The 15,324-nt window shown below is 35.9% G+C and overlaps 1 protein-coding gene across 1 annotated transcript; it reads right to left on the bottom strand.

Moving 5' to 3' along the window:
- Positions 1-4,740: 4,740 nt before the first annotated feature.
- Positions 4,741-11,697, bottom strand: mdlc (RING finger protein mdlc). The gene is made up of 7 exons (XM_028186457.2): positions 11,380-11,697; positions 10,805-10,956; positions 9,660-9,812; positions 7,866-7,993; positions 7,113-7,174; positions 5,439-5,616; positions 4,741-4,940 (listed from the first exon to the last, which is right to left on the bottom strand). Exons 1-7 carry the CDS (start codon positions 11,471-11,473, stop codon positions 4,769-4,771), a joined length of 939 nt encoding a protein of 312 aa, XP_028042258.2. The 5' UTR covers positions 11,474-11,697; the 3' UTR covers positions 4,741-4,768.
- Positions 11,698-15,324: the final 3,627 nt, after the last annotated feature.

The following is a 15,324-nucleotide window of genomic DNA, read 5'->3' on the forward strand; positions in this document are numbered from 1 at the left end:
TGGCATAAATACTCCTTTGGCGATATTGGCGCTATGAAGGGTAAAGGTAAGAAGTGTGGCCATCTGTAAATAGCTGTTTTTTTTCTTTTCCTACCTAAGCTGATAGCCTTGAGAGGCAATATCAGCGTAACCTTAACTAGTAGGTGAGCTCACGGGGCTCAAACCTGACGACGTTGCTAACACGAACCCTAGGAAGAGCCGTGCTTCGCAGAATCTACCACCGGATCGGAAACGCGACCCACTGGGTAGGTTAACGGTTAGGTTCCCTTAGACTTGGACCTATTTAGATGGTTTTTTTTATATCTGTTTGATTATGTCTTGAAAATTACAATTAAAGGTGACGATGCGAATAGATATCTGGTTTTTTTTTCAAGACAAGGTAACGACCGCTAGTAAAATGACGTAAAGAAATTAAATTTCAACATATTTATAAATTTAGTTTGGAAGTAGGGTAAGGCTCTTTGTATTCATATTATGTTCAATATTATCAATAGTGACGGTCCTACATACATAAATTTAAATATCTATTTACGTCGTTAGTAAAATCGTCGTAGGGTTGTTGAAATAGTCGATCCTTAAATTTTGACATATCGATATTTAATTATCTATATACTAATACGTGAAGCAAAAACTTTGTATCCCTTTTTACGAAAGTTGCGCGGACGGATCGGACGGAATGATCGGAGGCGCTGGCGGGACATCACAAGGAGTAAAATCATGTCGAATTATAATGGTCACGACCCTCAGCAGTGAGGAAACGACGCGAGGAGGAGGCGCGGACGGAGGAGTATGAAATTTTCCACACTTATAGAGAATATAGAGAAGGAGTTCAGAAAGCTAATATTATTTTTTAAATAATGCATAAAATATACATTAAGTCAATAAAGAAAATATTACATACACTACCATATATTTGACACACACACATACTCTTTGTTTTTTGTCAAACTTTTGTTATTGCTTAAAGTCTGTAGTCAAATTGAGAATAGGTTAGTATTGTTTATCTTTAATATTACGACTATTTGTCTATAGTGTAGTCTTGGCGAAATCTTTAACAATAGGACCATAATAATGTTGAGACTTATATTTTCAATTAATTATAGTCGAATTTCGACTACTGCAGGACCACTAGTTTCGATAAATTGATATAGGTTTTCAAATTACCCACACACATACGCAATACAACACGCGTGCACGCACATACACACACACTCACACGCTTATTGACCTACATAAATGATAACACCTAATGATCACTCAAGACAAGTCCGTGACATCTGTTATCGACATATTTTTATCTAATCCATCCTAAGGAGGGAGCCTGGAGATCAGTAATACAGGTCTTTGAACCTAGTACATGTTTCAGCTCTTTCAAAGGTCTACAAAATAAATTATAAGCTTATAGAATAAAATACAAAAATAAATAAATTATTATTATGTAACAAAATAGCACGAAAATCTACGTTGTTTTAGATAAACGAGCCAGTATTCTTAGTGCGAGTTTTTTAACGTTCTCGATAGCGTAAAAGTTAACTCAATTTTGTATGCAGTTGGAACAGCGCCCCTAGCGGCAAACGCACGCAAACGATCCCATTCCAGACAAATATGAGCTAACTTTTACGCTGTCGAGAACGTTAAAAAACTCGCACTAAGCACACAGATATCGTGATAGGACTGCAGGTTGTACATTGTTAGTTGATACCATCGATTCGCGTGACGAGACACCCATAGAGGCAGTAAATGATAAGGCATTTAGCATACCGCCTTGTGGCGTGTTGATTTAATTATCATTGTTCCAATAGTTGTAACGGTTTGATGGTGAAAATCCAGTCACCGTTCTCGTCGAACCCGTCGCTTGCGACGAAGGGCTCGACGAGCAAATTAACCCTCAGACACAGCCCACTGAGTTTCTCGCCGGATCTTCTCAGCGGGTGATTCAGCGAAGCACTGCTCTTGCTAGGGCTAGTCTTAGCATATTCTCTCAGGTTGAGCCCGTGAGCTCACCTACCCGTTCGAAAGGTAGGAAGTTGGAATAGCCTTTTAGGCCACCAGTGAATAGGTAGGGAAATTTTTTTTTTTGCTTCAATGGGGCCTGACGCAGGAAATATTCATTCTTAACACGTCACCTATCGGGAGGCCTCTTACTCAAGAACCCTAACCACTAACAATCTAATTAAATTACTTTTGAATAAGTAAGCAATAGTTTTATTTACTGGTGGTAGGACCTCTAGTCAGTCCGCACGGATAGGTACCACCACCTATTTCTACCGTGAAGCAATAATGCGTTTCGGTTTGAAGGGCGGGGCAGCCGTTGTAACTATACTGAGACCTTAGAACTTATATTTCAAGGTGGGTGGCGCATTTACCTACGTTGTAGATATCTATGGGCTCCAGTAACCATTTAACACCAGGTGGACGGTGAGCTCGTCCAGCAATCTAAGCAACAAAAAAAAATTATTACAATTTCTTGTTTACATTACAACTACTGCTCATGAGTTTAAAGTGTGGTTTAAGTATTTAAATAATTGGGTTTCTTTCATGTAAATTACGGACTCTTTTTTTATTGCTCCTGTAGGCAGACGAGCGTACGGCCCAACTGATGGTAATGTCAGGTAAAGAATGTACCTAATCTATGGCAATACAGTCAGACTACTTCCGCCATTAAAACAAGTCACACGCAGAGCTCGTCGTTTTATTATAAAATATATATATGTCACAACCCGGCCATCCTATGACTTCACATGGTGTCAGGTGTGGGGTACGAACCCACGCTCCCTCTCGGGACTAAACTTATTTATAAGAAAAGTATTGTACTTACCTTAAAAATAAGTTTAGTCTATAACTTAAAAGGGGAGATGTCAGGTAAAGAATGTACCTAATCTATGGCAATACAGTCAGACTACTTCCGCCATTAAAACAAGTCACACGCAGAGCTCGTCGTTTTATTATAAAATATATATATGTCACAACCCGGCCATCCTATGACTTCACAGGTAAATGGTTACCTTCGCCCATGGACTTCAGCAATGCCAGCGGCAGAGCCAAGCCGCTTCCTACTTTCTTAGCTAAAGGTCTCCATCATCTTTCTCTGTAGCTCCTTGACCTAGTCGAAGTTAATTGAGTGGATTCCCGTCACCATCAACCACTGTCTTATTGGTCTACCCACATTCTTTAGTCGCCTCAGTCCTCCCCAGCGTTAGGGCTCTGCGCTTCGAACAATAAAACAATTTAGGGGGTAATTAGAAATTATTAAACTAAATTGAATAGAGACTTTTGGGCGAGGAGTGAAGTTGTGTGATTTGTTTTATTTTGTCTATTTAGTGTTTCTTCAGATTTAAACGTGTAATAATAGTGGTTTATTAACTGTTTAATATCTGTGAAAGTGCACAAATGTGGAAAAATGAAACAAAGCCGCTGGACGTAACTTCTCGGGATCCTCCAAAAAGTTCACTGAAAAAATCTTAGTAAATGACCACCATTTTACGGAGATTATATTTCATCTCATCTCATTTCATTTAATTTCATCCCAGTTGATTAATGTCTCAAATTAATCAACTTCATTTCATTTCACTCCATAATATCATTTTTCATAAAAATATGAATATGAATTAAAATAAGAAATGACTTAAAGGTCTCAGATACCAGGTCATAGCATCCCTTAAAAAAAAATTTGAATAGAAACAAGGGAAAGTGCTATGGAAGTATCCAAGATAACCGGCCTGTTAAACCATGGTATGGCAAATTGAAAACTAGCGAAAGTCGAGATTTCATCACAACATTAAACAGATTGAGATTTGGCCATAATACTGCGCCGTCACACCTAGCAGGACTTGGCATTGTTAAAACAACCAATGTAAATACACTCTCAAGCAGAAGAAGGGACGATCCATCACATTATTTTCGATTGTCAAAGTTTCTTAATTAAAAGACTTGTGTGCTGGCTAGTGAACTTAGTGATTGATACCAATGTATTTAAGTGTGTTTCTTCCTATAGCCCGCCACTACTTACTAAAAGATTCAACATCCTATAAACCTATTTATAATTACTAGTGGTCCCACTCAAAAAGCGCAAGATAGAGTATCTCGGCCACGTGCTCAGGAACGATCGATACATGCTGCTGCAGCTGATAATTATGGGCAAAGTGGACGGAAAGAGACGTGCTGGGCGAAGAAAAAAGTCATGGCTCCGGAATATCCGGGAGTGGACCGGTATTGCCTCCGTCGAACAGCTGTTCCGGCTGGCTGCTGGCGGAAAGGAATACAGAAAGCTAACGGCCAACCTTCAGGATCGAAGAGGCACTGGAAGAAGAAGAAGAAGTGGTCCCACATAGTCGAAATTCGACTATGACTAATTGAAATTTTATTTATAAACATTGTTATGGTTCTATTGTCAAACACTATTAGACTTCTTTAGTAAACGCAGAGTATATGTGTGCCTATACGTGTGTGCGTCAAATACATGATAGTGTGTGTAATGTTTTCTTTATTGATTTAATGATTTTTTTATGCATAATTAAAAAAAAAAATAACATTCTACACTCCTCTATAAGTGTGGGAAATTTGATACTCCTCCGTCCGCGCTATTTTCGTAAAAAGGGATACAAAGTTTTTGCTTCACGTATTAATATATAGATAATGAATATAAAGTGAAGTGTAGTGACCCCAAAGTAATGAACATTATCCAAATAAGATATGACCTAAAGGTCTCTATTACCAGGGCATAATATTAAAAAACAAAAAAAATTTAAAAGTCATATTTTATTATCAATCATTCATCGTCGTCATCATCATCATCGTCATCGCTAAGTCGTTTCTTCAGTTTGGCTTCCAGTTCCTTGGCAGGGTTGAACACCCCGCCGGTCTGCGCGTTGCAAATGAAGCATCGGGTCGATTTCTTGTATTGCTCCAGAGCGCATCTCTCGCAGAAGTAGTGTTTGCACCTGCAGAGGAACTTGGCACGTGAGGGTACTGCACCCTGACTATGAACCTAGCGACGATCGCATTAAAGTCTAATGTTCTTCAGCACGCAATGTAATCGCAATTAAAATACATTGCGTCGTCCAAAGTCTCGTCTGTTGCAAGATACCTTGCTTTTTATGTTGTATTGTGTCACGTGGTTATGGAAGTCCACGGACATCAACATGCTTACCAGCATCCACATTCAGACTTAAAATTAATGTCTTAATTGTGTGGGTTTGAATGTCATTCGTGAACATGAGTTAAGTACGTATTTCATTAGAAAAATTCGAACCCGTCAGCGGGATTCGAACACCTGCATTGTCGCATCGTATCCTTAAGGCCACCACAACTTAAAAACTTTAATAAAACGATTCCTTTATCCTTGTAGAAGCCTCTAGTCCTATACTGCACCACTATAGACCTAGTCCTCTACAACTCTATTTCACCTCATCACCTCTAAAGTTCCAACTTACACTTACTTGGTTACAACGGGATTTGTGAATCCCTCTCTGCATACAAAACATTTGAACGGTAGCTCCTCATCGCTGTGGATCTCGTAATCCGAATCTCCGTCTTGTCCCGGTGTCTCCAGCTCCTCGCGTTCCAGTTGCCAGCCATGTTTGTAGTCAGAGCGGTCGTGAAGGAATTTACATGAATCTGAAATATTTTGAAACTTTGAGGACAACATTTTTTAAACAACTTTATAATTGAATATGCAATTTCGAAAAGGGCACATCTCTGAAAATGTAAAATATTCAGAAAATAAAAATAAAAAAGGGTGCGTGTACTTATGTACGCGCGTAAGAAGTTATACTTAATTTTTATTAAATTTATTTCCTTTTTTTATTTAAATATTAAATAATTAATAATAAATATTTAACGTTAATAATTTAATAATATTTAGTATCAATTATATTAAATAATAATTTTGTCATTTATATTACTAAAAAATGAATGCTAATAACACTTTTTTTTACGAGTGTACATGCGCGAAAGTTCACCTGCGGCTATATTCAGACTCGCCAAGTTACGTCGGTCGTATTGTAATGAGCGATTTAGTGGGCAACTTCATTCTGTTAATTTTGTGTCACGGTGCGCGCGCATCGAAAAAATTCACTCTCATCAATTTTTCATAACACGCCTAAAGAAGTATAACTTCAAAAACTGATTATTTTCTAAAGCAGTATTTAAAATATTAACTTTTGAGATGTATTTTAGTGTTAATTAGCAATTGAAAATTACTGGAATTATTATAATGGGTGTAGGTAAGCCTCAAAACTACATGTATATGAAAAAACGTATTTGACAAAATATGCGACATGTGCCCTTTTCGAAATTGCATATTCAATTGTACTAGACGTAATTCGCTGGGCATTTAAAATTAACATTATTATTTATTGTCATTATTATTAGGGAGTCCAACACTCATATCAATCGGCCGTCTGGTGTAGTGGTAAGTGACATGGGCACTACATAAGGGGGTCGTGGGTTCGAATCCCGCCAAGGGAAGATATTTGTATGATAAACATAAATGTTTTTTCCAGGGTTATGGATGTATATCAAATATATGTATGTGTATAATAAAAATCTTACATTTATTTCCGTTATCTGGTACCTGTAACACAAGTTCTTTACGAACTTATCACGGGACCAGTTAACGTGGCATGATTGTTAGTAAATATTTATTTAAAAAAAATATATATATATAAATATTAGCCTATCCATTAAGTACATGTATTTTCTACACGGATACTATGTTTCAAGTCAATCGGATACATGGTTCAGTAGTTATAATGGAGGATCCGTAAAAACCACTGTAGATTTATATATTAGTATAGATATAGATTTTATTTTTATTACCTGTCTCGAAACATGAGTTTAAAGTCTTAGTTTGCTGTATTAAGGCTGTCCCATCATTCAAACCGAAAAGCATGGGTGAGATCCTCAACATTGACAACTTGTCATATATCATTAGTAACCTCCGCAGCTCAGTGTGGTAGATTTTGCAAAGCACTGCTCTTGCTAGGGCCAGTGTTAGCAACACTCCCGGTTTGAGCCCCGTGAACTCACCTACACGTCAAGAAGAAGCTGAAATAGCCTCTCAAGGCTATCAGCATAGGAAGGGAAAAAAAAAGTGAACAAATAAATCTTACCACCAAATCCACAAAAGCCAGTCTCCTTATAATCTTTGCATATATCAGGCTGATAATCCCATCTAATTGTAAGAAAAAAAAGCATTTTATTATACAATGAACGCAATAATTCAATGTATAAAAAGCCCAGTTCACTTTGTAATAATGTTGAATAAAGAAAAGGGTAGAAATATTTATTCTTGATGTGTTCTATTAAGTACCAATGAGTAGGTACCAGCTGCCGTCTTGCCTATTTCTGTATTGAAGCCAGAAAGTGTTCTTTTTTAAATGTTGAAAAAGCAAAATGAAGACTTTAAGCCTTATCGAACCAACGGTATTGAGTCAATGGTAGCGGCATTCACATTTTCATGGGCTTCTGTGAAGCATTCACTACTGGCTGGGATGTGAGTCCCTTTATCTTTCTACACAATTCAAACTTGTTTCGAATTTGATGGTGGTAGGACCTCTTGTGAGTTCGCGCGCGGGTAGGTACTACCGCCCTTCCTATTTCTGCCGTGAAGTAGTAACGCGTTTCGGTTTAAAGGGTAGGTCAGCCGTTGTAACTATACTGAGATCTTAGAATTTATATCTCAAGGTGGGTGGCGCATTTACGTTATAGATGTATATGGGCTTCAGTAAGCACTTAACACCAGGTGGGCTGTGAGCTCGTCTACCCATCTAAGACATAAAAAAAATGGCATATTAAACAAAACAACCAAGTATTTTATGATGATTATTATTACAATGATTATTACAAAATTGTTTTTTTCAGACCTGACTGTGGCCCTCAAGTTTGCTGGAGCTCTGATGGGCCCTTTCCTGACTAGACCAGAGCTGGCATTACCAGCTGCCGTGTCTTTCTTTTTATAATATTGGGCATAGTTGTTTATCCCACGATATATCTGGAATTTTATAATAAATATTAATGGAACCTCCTACATTTTATTGTATATGAGATAAGAGGTGAGCCTTAAGTTAATGATACTCTGACATATGCCTTCCTTCGGTTTTTTTATATACTAGATTTGCATACATCTAGGAAACAGGACCAATAATTTATAACTTTATTAGTATTACTAAGTTCCAGTGTAGCATTACAGACATTTACACTTTGTTGACTAGCCAGGTTTGAGGAGGCACTCAATAAGAACCAACTTAATTACACACATATTTTATTATAATTTACTAGCTGACCCGGCAAACGTTGTGTTGCCTTAAATAAGATTTCTAGGGAAATTCTACTGTAGAAAAAAAAACCTCATTTAACCACATAATTACCTCATTATAAACAAAAAATATATCCAAAAAATTAAAATAAAAAATTAATGTTTGGGGTGGACAACCATTTTCACTTAGGGGAATGAAAAATAGATAGTAGCCGATTCTCAGACCTACTGAACATACTATTGATACACAAATAAAACCAAAAAAACATGGCTGAAAAATGTATAGTATTGTATAGCTCTCAAATATATTAAGTGTATAATCTATGATGTATAGTGAGTAAGTAAGACAGGAGACCGGCTTCGTCCTCATCCCTACTACGTGATGTTTGCTGGATGAGTGGTGACACCTGGCGGGGATAGCTGATCGATTGACAGTTGATCAGTAGTCGACCGGCGAGGGCGGGAGATCAAACTCAATTTAAAAAAAAACATAATTAAAGGAACTTGATATTATAAACTCTGAATAAGAATTTGTCGTACTGCAATTATAATATTTGATTGCCATCTTGCAAGCTTATTGCGGATCGGAGCATAGAATAAAAAAAATATTAATCGGGATGAAAAAATAGGGGTTGATCGTATAAGAGTGAAAATTGAGAGTAATATGATTTTTTTAATTTTAAGTCATGACAAAACAAAATAAAAAACTTACCAAAAAAGTTAAAGTTTATAATTAACAAATAAAAAATAGGGGTTGATCATAGAGGGATGAAAAATTGAGAGTAACATCAGATTTTTTATTTTACTTCATGACAAAATAAAAATAAAAATGAAAATCTTGCCAAAAAAATTAAAGTTTATAATTAACAAATAAAAAATAGGGGTTGATCGTAGAGGGGTGAAAATTTCAGAGTAATATGAATTTTTTTATTCTACATGATGACAAAATAAAAACAAAATTCTCGCAAAAAAATTTAAGTTTTTAATTAGCAAATAAAAAATAAGGATTGATCGTAGAGGGGTGAAAATTTAGGGTTGTATGTATTTTTGTATGCTGTATCATAAAAAAATAAAAACAAAAAATTTTGTCTAAAAAATAACAAATAATATTTAGGGGTGGACCACCCTTAACATTTAGGGGGATGAAAAATAGATGTTGTTCGATTCTCAACCCTGACCGATATGCAAGCTAAGATTCACGAAAATCGGTCGAGCCGTTTCGGAGGCGTATGGGAACGAACATTGTGACATGAGAATTTTATATATTAGATTAAGATATACAGAAGTTGGTGTGGAAGTTAGTATGGTATGGTTGATAAGTATTAACTATATAAAAAATCATAAGCTAACTGTCAGTAAAGTAACCGTCAAGTGTGTGCTTTAAATACTGTTAAATGGATACCTTATCATCTGCTTGTCCGTGCAACTCTTCATTGATCTTCTGAGCCTTCTCAAAGATGGCTTGGGCATCTCTATCCCTTTCTGTGTCTAATTCATAGGTAGCTGTTGCATTCTCTCTCTGTTGTTGAACTGATAGGGTTGTCCTTTGAGAAGTCTGAAAGAATCGTAAGCTTATGTTGATCTAAATACATTATTAAAAAAAAATTTTTTTATGTTCAATACAGAAGACAAGACTTCAACATAAAGATGACTTGTAAAAAGATTAAAGAGATAAAAAGATGTGTGCAAGATTTAAGTAAGAATAAACTGGTCTAATTGTTAATAATATTGATTTCAGCGGAGATATAACTGAGACACTACCACAAATATCTCAAGGTGCGTGGCGGCATTACTTTGTAGATGTCTATGGGCTCCTGTAACCACATAAAAAAAAAGTGTGTGTGTCCGCTCCGACGCACGACTGGAGTTTACTGGATATAAAAAATTAAACGAAACAATACGAGAAATAGTTCTATATTACGACAACACGATACACAACAGATTATTAACAAATTAACGAGACACAAAACAAACGACTAACAAATATATGAAAATACAATAATGAGAGAAACGCGCGATCAGTACGAGGCTTTGTGGCGGACTGCCGGCGCAGCAGCCCGGCGTCACCTGCGATAACGCGGCCGCGCGTTGGCTCCTGATTGGCGCGCGCACGCATCACGCAATCAGGAGCCAATCAGGCGCATAACGCATTTCGTGTGACATGCTAGGCGCATAACGCATTTCGTGTGACATGCTAGTACGATTTTGGTCCCCATCATTTTCATACCCCGGGCCTATATATGTAAATCGATTCTAAAGGAGTAAACTCCAAAAAGACAACCCGAAAGGCTGAAATGGCAGCAAGCAGACTGTTGGAACCAAAAGTTCTCAAGTGGCTATTATATATCTAAATATGTATGAAGTCTGTGAAGGTTTGAAGTGTGGGTAGGCCTTCTAAAAGATGGACCAACAGCCTGTTTATGATATCTTATATCTGGTGCTTCAAAGGTGCAGACCACATTATAGATCAGATTATCAGATCTGATTATATCCAACAGTAGAAGTTTGTGAGTTGATGATGATTATGAGCTGTTAATGTTACTATACCTTTTCTTCATCATTACTATCATCATTATCTTCAATGACATCAGTTTTGGATTTCTTCGGACCGGCTGTTGACTGTATGTTTGGATTTGGTTTGTTCACCCTTTTAGTTGGTAGAACCACTTGTTGCTCATCAGAGTCCGAGCTGTTTTTTTCTGTAACGTCACTATATTATCAACTATATATGAGGCCGTCAGTGCAAAAGGGGCCTAACCCACAATTTTTCATAATCATGCTTATAATTATGTATATTTTTATTTCATATTTTTTATTAATAATTAATTGATAATTAATATTTTTTATGCAAAACCGGCCTATCCATAGTTTCACCCATAGATAGCAGATGACTTTGTAAACATTATTTTTGCCTACTCAAATTCAAATTCATAAGTTTTCATGAATCAAGCCTCATTACTTCATAATAACTATGGTAAGCTTAGGCCACTTTTGCGCTGACGGCCTCATTTAGTAATAATACTTACAAGAGGATATGAAGAAGCGATGAGATAGTTTTAATGTACTATTCTTAGATGTATTTCGTTTGGAGAATAATTTAATAATTTAACGATCAATATTACCTTCTGAACTGGAAGTTTTACGTTTTCTGCCACCCCGATTCTTAATATTACGTTTTTTAAAAGTACTGAGTACTTCCACTTCGGCGTCTGACATTTTGAACGATTGTTTATTCAACCTAGTGTGTGCTTACTACGATATTAGAGTAATATCTACATAATCATTAATGAGGACACAATAATACTAAATAAAAGTACTGTATTTCACTTTAGGGCCTTCAAGTATTGTCGGTATTTAAATGATTATTAATAATTTTTTGCATTTCATAATCTAGATTAACAATCAAAATAATGCGTATCTTTAACAGTGACATGTGATTAATTTTGACGGATAAATATTTTTTTAACCTATGATTTGTCTATTGGATGAAGGGAATATTGCCCATACAACATAGCTTAAACATTTGTAGCAATGCCTGAAGTTATATCAAAACTTAAATTAGCATAATAATATGAAATAATGAGGTTAAATAAGAGAAAGCCGTATATGTTGTATAAGATGAAATAAAATAGCCTCTTAGTAAATTAGCCGGGATTTATTGAGACTTCAAGGCAATTTGAAAGAACCCGAGCAGCCACACAGCCACATTGAGAAATTAATATTTTTTCACACTTAAGCCCTTTCTACTACTACTTACTCTGTACTGTAATATTTTAAGGAATGCACAAAAAACTCAGTCTAGTTAACTTTAGTTTGTATCGATCGTTGTATTACCGACGTCACATGTTACAGCGCTCGCTGATTGCTTTTCACTTGTCAGGCTTATTATTGCCGTATTCTGCATCGCGGCCCCGTTTTGTATTTCTTAGATGACCGTTAGGAGAAGTGCACATTTATGAAACACATTATAGGAATGACATCGTGTAATAAAATGCAAACTGTAAAAATATTAATTGTGTATATTGTGTGATTGCATAGAAATCATTTTGTATACTGCATTAATGGCTGCCACAAAAACATTTAAGAATGATCACTCATTATGTAGTGTGATAAGAGCAAATTTTTCTAAAGAGCCCAGAACACTTTTCATACTCGCCTCTCATGATTTGTAAAAATGTGATTAATTTTGATGAGTAGGTAGTATTCTCCAAAATTTGTATGTATGTCTGTATGTAGTAAAGTCTTGGAACGTTATTTTTGCTGACTTCAAGACTTTTAATCAACTCGAAAATTTCAACACGCATCAAGGACCGACAGCGATGCAATAATTTTATAAATAAGCTAGCTCTAATATTCTGAAAACTATCAACAGGATAAAAAAATAAATGAAATTAATTGTCAGTTAGGTTTGAACATATTTTGTTAAAATTTTCTTGTTTCTTTGCAACAAATTCAAGTACAGAATATATTTTAAATACCTGGTAATTAAATACCTTTTTACTGGTGGTAGGACCTCTTGTGAGTCCGCACGGATAGGTACCACTACCCCGTCTATTTCTGCCGTGAAGCAGTAATGCGTTTCGGTTTGAAGGGTGGGGCAGCCGTTGTAACTAAATTTGAGACCTTAGAACTTATATCTCAAGGTGGGTGGCGCATATACGTTGTAGATGTCTATGGGCTCCAGTAACCACTTAACACCAGGTGGGCTGTAAGCTCGTCCATCCATCTAAGCAATAAAAAATAAAAAAAAACAAAATGTGTGCAATTCACACGTGGTAGAAGTGAAACCTTCCAAAATTAAAATACAATTATCCTAAACGTCTTAAGTATATGTAAAATTTTGTCATTAGTAAATAATTGTAAGGTAGCGCCCTCTGTGAATTGATATTTTAATTTCACGTATAATCCTAAATTAAAATTCACTACAAGAGCTTTCATACACACGTTAGTATTAAAAAATCTCACAGATGGCGCTGTATTAAATAGTATGTATATTTCTGTCTCATTCTTTGCTGGCTTCATCCTACACATTTTTGTATTTGTGTCTCTTACCTGTCGATTTTTCCGTTGCATCCGGTTTGAAATCAGAACGATTCTAAAGAAGTTTTCACTTCAATAAAACCTAAATACAACAATTTGACGTAAACATTCGTTGCAGTGGCAAAACCCGATGACTTCATAATTGCGCTGCATTGCGATAAATTATTCATATTTTGGGGCATTCTTAATTAAATAACACACTTATTTGGCCTTAGATGTTAATATAAGCCTGCAAAAAGTAATGTACGTCTAAACCATGATGAACCAGATTAACCTAAAAGAACTACGTGACTACTGCTTGATGTTAATCTATCTATAGGTAGGCTACATTACCAATATTGTTGGTGGCATTATTTCCAGACCGCATTGAAACGAATCTCGAAGACGTACCTACCCATTTTCTGTGTCGAACGAATTAATTCCAACGTATGATCAACAACAGCTGTTTTAATCTCATAAACACAAAACAGCCACTCATAACTTATGCTGTTAACGTAAATGTAACGTTAACCCGTATTGGAGTACAAGATTTGAATATTAAATAGCGTTTCATTCTGAAACACACAGACGAAACATCTCATAGTATGTTCTAGCTGTTTGGTCATACAACCTTTTGCTTTTCGTTTAAAAAAAATAGTATACCACTTTTGCGAATTTTATATTTGAAACTAAAACGGCTTAACTTACATGCGTATTCTGATGTTGTTAATGCTTTTTGTAGAATCATCGATATCTTGAACTGGTTCGAAAAAATTCGAAAATGGTATACCACTTTTACGAAGTGCTCATAGATTTATTTAAAAAGGTATTAAGTCCACGCGAGACCCTAAGAAAATACGTTGTTTCACAAAGGAGAAAGAAAAAAAAAATCAACATTTTTGCTGGAAAGTGTGTGTGTAAGAATTTCGCGGTAACTGACGCGAATAATAAAATTAATGCCTTATTTTTTTTTTATTGTTTAAAACTATTTTGTATTCTTGTTTTTTTGGGACGCTAGAGCATTGAAAGCTATACGAATGCGGGATGTATCATTCATAATCAACACATTTCTTTCTACGACAAGTTGTACATACTTTTAGTTACAAAAAAAACATCCCTTCGGATTTAATCGCGGATTTTTTCGCTTAATACGCGTTAATAATGTAATTAAAGGTGCGTTTTATTTGGTATTATCATCAACGGCTCGATATTTTTAATTGAACTTCAATTATGTATACTCCATTCAAATAGCTGAATAAGTTTTTTGTCATGATATTTTATCCAAATTTGAAACTTTTAAACTAAGTGGCTCTCCTGTGAAGCTGCAAAAATGTCGCTTATACCAAATGGCTGTTCAACCCTCGATATCTTTCCGCTCATGATGACTGATAGCATAATGCAGAAAAATAAAGCAATGCACTGTACTTACTTTTTTTTTTTTTTGCTAGATGAGTGGACGAGCTCACAGCCCACCTGGTGTTAAGTGGTTACTGGAGCCCATAGACATTTAGGACGTAAATGCGCCACCCACCTTGAGGTATAAGTTCTAAGGTCTCAAGTATAGTTATTGGATTATTGAGACATATATCCGTTACACTCGGAGTGACGCCGCGAGCTGGTTGTAATATAGTGATGACTGCGGGAACCCCTTTACTTCGGTTTCTGACCCCAGGCGAAGATGAGACGTCGGTTGTGGGTGTGCAAGGGGAATCATTTTTTTTTAAATTGCGTCACCATCAAGCCTTTTTCTGCAACTAAGCTGCATGATTTGAACGGTGAGCCAGACATGAATTAAAATTAATATAATATTTAGATATTTCAATGTGGGTAGCGGCCATTAATAATGTTGTTGTAAAAACTCTGGTAACCGTTTCAAATCAGGTGGGCTATGGCTAGTTCATCTATCTAAGAATTAAAAAAAAAACATTTTTGCATTTCACACGTGGTAGAAGTTAAATCTTCAAAAAGGTTGGCTTCGAAATAATGAGACGAATGTAAGATTTCGGGAAGAAGATAATTGTAGTTTTTAGAAGGTAATGATCAGTGTT

Source organism: Bombyx mandarina, chromosome 02, assembly GCF_030267445.1.
Source record: "Bombyx mandarina strain Sakado chromosome 02, ASM3026744v2".
Taxonomy (NCBI): Eukaryota; Metazoa; Arthropoda; class Insecta; order Lepidoptera; family Bombycidae; genus Bombyx; species Bombyx mandarina.